Here is a 6133-nt window from a genome sequence, read left to right as displayed (position 1 = left end):
ACTTTTTATTATCTTTGATCCTTGATGCTAGCCCTAGCTCCATATCTGCCTTAGCTTTTCTAACAGCCCCCCTACAGACCTGAGTGGTGGAGGCATACTCCTCTTTGGTGATAGGGTCAAAGGATCCCAGCAAATAAGCGTCCAAATATTTCTTGAGTCCAGAGTAGGTGGTTGCACTATCTCTTGGGGGAGTCTTTTCCAGGCCTTAGGGGCTCGGACAGTAAAGAAGTCTTTTCTTATGTCCAGCCCAAAATGGTCTTGCATGAGTTTGTGACTGTTGAACCTTGTCATCCCTCAGGGTGCTCTGGTGAGCAGGCATTCCCCCAGATCCTGATGCACACCCCTGATGCACGTCTCTGGATCGAGATGCATCAGTAGATGCAAGGCAGAGTTTTGTTTGCTTTGCTAGTTGCGGTATCGCATTGGTGGCTCATGTTCATCTTATGGTCAGTCATGACCCCCAAGTCTCTTACACTCGCTAGCACCACAACTGAAGCATTGCCAAGCCTATAAGTGTGATGCAGGTTCCTGCCCCCTGCTCCCCAGGGGTAGCACCTTGCATTTCTCCATATTGAATGCAATCAGGTTTTCATCCGCCCACCTTGCTAGTTTGTTGAGGTTGGCCTGGATCACCAACCTATCCTCAAGTGTGGATATTCTTCCCCAAAGTTTGGTGTCATCAACGAACTTAGCCAGTCCACTTCTGACACCAGTGTCCAGATGGTTTATAAAGACATTAAAGAGTACAGGTCCAAGAACGGAGCCTTGTGGGACACCACTAGTCTCTGAGTGTCATGTTGAGTTGGTTTCATCAACTACCACTTCCTGGGTTTGACTTCAGATCCAGATATCCAAATTTCCCCCGTGCCAGATTCTGGACCTCTTTGTAGGCTGGATCTAGCTTATGGGCCATAAGTTGCCGACCCCTGTTTGTTTTACCTCCTTTCAATATTTGAAAAGAAAATTAAAATAAAAATTCAACATCATCATGTGATATCTGATTGTTTTTGAGGTATCCAAGAAAGAGATCTTTCAGATGAACAGAGCTGACCGAGGAAAATTTGAGGCTTCAGTTTTACAGGAAATTGATATCTTCTCAATTTGGAAATTCAGGGTAAAAATGCCTCCTTGTCATGTTTTGAAAAGAAAATATATCTCCAGGAACCTGCTGATTTGAAATCAACATTCTTGTCAGTTTCATTATTGGTTATTAACAATGTAGATTTCAGTCAGCAGTTGCCAAGACATTCATTGTTTATGGCTTGGGGGAAGCTCCCTCTTGTGGGATTCCTCAGTTCCAGGCTTGTCCTTAGGCTCTGGACCCTGAAAACCCACAAAGAACTTCTGGAACCATGGTTCTGTAGCAGAGAATTTGGAAGCCCTAAAAAGGAGGGGTTGTATGCAGCTCTGGATCCTAGAAGGCCTGTGGTACTGGGTAGTCGGTGCTTTCTAAAGCCTAGATATGCCTGGAAGCCCACTAGGGGACCAGGTAACTTCTGTGAGAATTGCCTGAGATCTGATAAAAGTTGGAGGAACAAGAGATGACTCCACAATTATTCTGTGAATCAACATTTTCCAACTGTTTCCTGTTTTGTTGGAAAATGTTATGACCAGTTTTACCTGCCACTTAAAAGAGCAATAAAACATGAGATAAGTGGAGAAATTTACAAAATCTGTACAGTTACATAACTGCTGTACTTGCTCCTAAAATATTATTAAATTATCTTCCTGCAACATGATTTTGTTTTAGGACAGACAATTCAATCAAAAATCATTGGAATTCCACTATGCGAAGAAAAGTGGAACAGGAAGGGTACTTACAAGATGGCATCAGGTCTGAGCGACCTAGTTCATCAAAACTTCAACACAAATCCTGTGTCAGTGTGGAACATTTGCAAACTCCAAATCAGTTTTACATACCAGTTCAGGCACATGTAAGTATCATAAAATTTGCATACAAAAATTAATTTATCCTAGTGTAGAAAAGTATACTGTAAGCATACCATAAAATTGAAGATGGAAAGGAACACCATCAATTTAGATTTGACTTCAAGTTTTGTAACAAGCAATTTAAAAAACCTCAATATGACACAGAATATTTCCAAGATTTGTTTTTAAATTCATTGGATTTCAGTTGCCTTTAAATTGAAACTCTCTTACAAGTGTTTTTTTTTAACTTGAACCCTACAATTGTAAGAACTTGGAAGGGAAGCTGGTTTCTCTGTTTCACAGTTTACTTAGCATGAAAAAAGAGAATCAAAGTCTTAGCAAAAAACACACTGAGTTCAGTTTAATGTTTATCAAGTATTACTGATGTAAGTAAGCATATTTATTTAAAATATTTAAAAAATGAAAGTTGCTTTCAAATGTAATAGAATTGCCTATTTCATCCTTCTGTTTTTCAGCCAGTGGTTCTCAATCAGGGTGATGTAGTACTCTTGGATCCTGCCAAGGGTGATCTGAACTACCATGCAGTGTTAGCATTGTTAAGTGTGTTGTACAAACATGATTCACAAGATAAACTCAAATAAGAATCCATAGCGTCAAAAACATTTTGACCTGTTGTAGTCTTTCTGCGTTCTTTGCAGCCTATGCCATGGTTCTAACAAGGGATGCCTTGAATCTAAAAAGGTTGAGACCCTCTGGTTTAAGCCAAAATCTAGCTACCTGGTTTTGTGATGCAATAGTTTCAGTTTCTGAATTATTCTTTGGGTATGAAAACAAATTAATTTGCAAAATGGAAGATTCTTGAAATGAAGCTAACTTTCAGTCACTTTAGGTTTTTTTTAACCTGTGGTCAAAACTATACTTCTCACTAATATTAAAACAAAAAGTTTACAAACTGCTCTATAAACATAATTTTATAATGTGTAAAGGTGATTTCCTATTTTGTTTAGATTCCAGGATACCAATATGCATCATCGGAAGGCAGCTGTATAGAACATATCCCAGCTTCTGCCAACTTTATTCAGGTAATTTCATGTATAATAGCCAATAAAAATCTTTATGCCAACTTTAAGACATCACTTGATTCAGTTAAATGATCAGTATTCTACTTTAGACTCCTTTACACAGGTGCAGCTCCAGCAACTATCAGAGTTCATCTCTGCATAGAATTAAACAAGCAAAAGCTTAACATGCTGGTGTCCTTTTAGCATATTCTATAGTACCATTGCTCCCATAGGTACTTTCATTAGAGGTAGAAGAGTGGAATTTTAGTAAAGAAACCTACTGTGCTTACTGATGCAAACCATACTAGTAACTTGAATATTACAAAGCTTTTGTCTGTATTGAGCATTGGAATCATGTTAAAACTGTTTGACAACCTTATTCTAAAATGGGTGTCAAGCATGGTTTTTGTAGTTTCCATTTCTGCTTCCACTATGTGCAGGATGAAAGAGAGTAGAAATCTAGATAGTAAATGAAAGCTTTGATTATGTACCGCAAAAGTAACAGCTTCTTTCTAAAATAACCATTTCAGCAGCCATTTATTGATGATGATCCTGATAAAGAAAAGAAAATAAAGGAACTTGAGCTGCTGCTTATGTCAGCTGAGAACGAAATCAGAAGAAAGAGAGTATCATCTGTAAGGACTGTATTTATATAAGTAATCTATTGCATTTGCTTTTCTGAGATTAAGAATTAATCTGCAATTTTAGCTGTTGCTGTTTGCATAATGGGATCTTTTAATCTGCTGCTCTAAAAGTGATCAAACTTGGCATCCAGGGTGAAATTCAATTTGAAGCATACACATTATTTTGTTTAATAAATTATTTTTAATTTGAGATTAATTACTGTCAGCCTAGTCATAAACTTTCTTCAGAATCTAAAGAAGTAACTTTTAAATACCTTGATTAACCTGCTACTTTTTTCAATCAGAATTTAATACCCAGTCCAGCAATTTAGTAATCTTGTTGGCTTCAAAGGGATAACACATGAGTAATGACTACAGAGTTGTATGGATATACAGATGGAAATGAAATATGCTTATTTCCTTAAACTTTTTAGTTTATCAACAGACACAGTGAAAAATCCATATGACTTGTCCAATATAATCTCTACCACCGACTTGCACAAAATAAACTGAACTTGCACAAAAAAAAGTGAAAATTTCTGGTCCTGATGGGGGGTGCTGGAAGAAACTGAGCCTGTGTGTTTATACTATTTAATGTTAACATGTCCCTAAAAGTTTTTGAACAATTTCTTTCTTTCTTTTTTTTTTTAAAGCAAACCTTAACCTGGAGTGGGGGAAGTAATGAAGTCATATTTGCAGATGACACAAGTACTTAGGCCATGGACATGTGTTGCACTTGTGCTATAGAAGTTAAGCAGACAGGTCTGCATGTGCTCTGTACACTAAAGAAGTGGCAAAAGGACCAGAGTTGTCCATTTTCCTACCCTCCCCCTCCCAGGGACCAGAGACTGCAGTGTACTTCCTGACAGGCTTCCCTCCCTCAGTGGTAGGGAGCAGAGCCACAGGACCAAGTAATGCTGTTACACTCCCTGGCGGAAGAGCATGCCATTTTATACCTGCACTGTGATTTTTTTTTTTTTTTTTTTTTTTTTTTGGTAGCACGCCACCTGGGGGTTCATGTCTGTCCATGCTTCTAGTGCAGTGCTTCCCAAACTTTTTTTTCCTTGGCGTGACCCCATTTATGTCCCCATTTCCTTAGCATGACCCCATTTACTCAGCATGGTCCCTCACTTCCTGCCCACAGACCTGTGGAGGGGGGAAGGAAGTGGGCTGTCCGTTTCAGGCTTGGGGCTTCCCCCCCCCCGCCCTCCCCCTCCCCCGGGGGGCTCTGCAGACCAGTGGGCACTACCCAGAGCAGGATGGAGGGAGTGTTGCACCATGTCATGCTGCACTGTCATGGCTGTCAAGCTGAGGTGCCCCCTGCTCACTCAGCAGCAGCATGAGCACAACTGCACCACTGCCATACCTCACTTTGGCAGGCATGGTGGTGCAGCACTGCCTTCCACAATGGGTCCCACCCACTGGGCTGCAGATGCAGCTGCTGCTCAGAGCTGGTGCAGCCCAGCTGCAGCCCCACACCCACTGTAGGAGCAGGAATCTCGGGGCACATTTATCGTGACCCCATCTGCTGATGTTGTGACCCCCTGTTAGGGTCATGAACCACATTTTGGGAACTGCTGCTCTAGTGCTATATATTTGTAGTGTTTCAAAGTACTGCAGCACCTATAGCACTAGAAATGTAGTGTGTATTCATGGACTTAGGTTAGGCAGGACCATAGGTGCCAACTCTTCTTTATTTTTTGCTGGGTGGGGGAGCAAGCCTAAGATGTTGGCTGCCCCCCATGCAGCAGAGCTGAGCAGAGCTGAGCAGAGCCCATGCCCTCCCCCCAGGAACTCTGTGCTGCCTTGGTGAGGTGCCCCCTGCCTGCCCAGCAGCAGTGGGGGACACAACTTTGCACTGTTTCCCTTGCTGCTGCTGCTGCTGCTGCTGCTGCGCAGGTAGGGGGTGCCTTGCCATGGTGGCTTAGCTGGCATGAGGCTTCTGGGGGGAGGGCAGCAGGGAGGGGATCCCCAAAGCTGCAGCTGGCAACCTGAATCTGTCCCTGCCCTGTGTACAGATTTGGGGGCCATGATGTCCTCCCCAGGAGTGCTGCTGTGGCAGGGAGCTGCCTTCCCCACCCCTGGACAAATTGCCTGTGGCTCTGTCCTGCACCCTCCCCAGCTCCCATGCACTGCCCTGGCTGGGCAGCGCCTGCAGATCCAGCCCCTACTTCATAGATTTCATAGACATTAGAGCTGGAAGGGACCTTGGAAGATTATCGAGTCCAGCCCCCCGCCCGAAGGGCAGGAAGTCAGCTGGGGTCATAGGATCCCAGCAAGATAAGCATCCAATTTACTCTTGAAGGTGTTCAATGTCGGTGCTTGAACCACCTCCGATGGCAGGCTATTCCAGACCTTGGGGGCTTGGACAGTAAAGAAGTTCTTCCTTATGTCCAGCCTGAAATGGTCTTGCAGTAGTTTATAACCATTCGACCTCGTCATCCCCTGGGGCGCTCTGGTGAACAAATGTTCCCCCAGATCCTGGTGGTCACTCCTAATAAACTTATAGGTGGCCATCAGATCACCCCTGAGCCTGCACTTTTCCAGGCTGAAGAGTCC

General features: G+C 42.8%; 1 protein-coding gene across 1 annotated transcript in view; it reads left to right on the top strand.

Annotated features, from left to right (window-relative positions):
• The window catches only part of MYBL1 (MYB proto-oncogene like 1), a 59393-nt gene that overhangs the window by 22501 nt on the left and 30759 nt on the right, over positions 1-6133 (top strand). Inside the window, exons 6-8 of the mRNA XM_019527749.1 lie at positions 1751-1934; positions 2898-2972; positions 3482-3586. Coding sequence (XP_019383294.1) covers positions 1751-1934; positions 2898-2972; positions 3482-3586 — 364 coding nt within the window. The remainder of the gene's footprint in view (positions 1-1750; positions 1935-2897; positions 2973-3481; positions 3587-6133) is intronic.

This window comes from Gavialis gangeticus, unplaced genomic scaffold (assembly GCF_001723915.1).
Source record: "Gavialis gangeticus isolate Ggan-Ray unplaced genomic scaffold, GavGan_comp1, whole genome shotgun sequence".
Classification (NCBI taxonomy): domain Eukaryota; kingdom Metazoa; phylum Chordata; order Crocodylia; family Gavialidae; genus Gavialis; species Gavialis gangeticus.
This window is presented reverse-complemented; position numbering and strand designations above follow the sequence as displayed.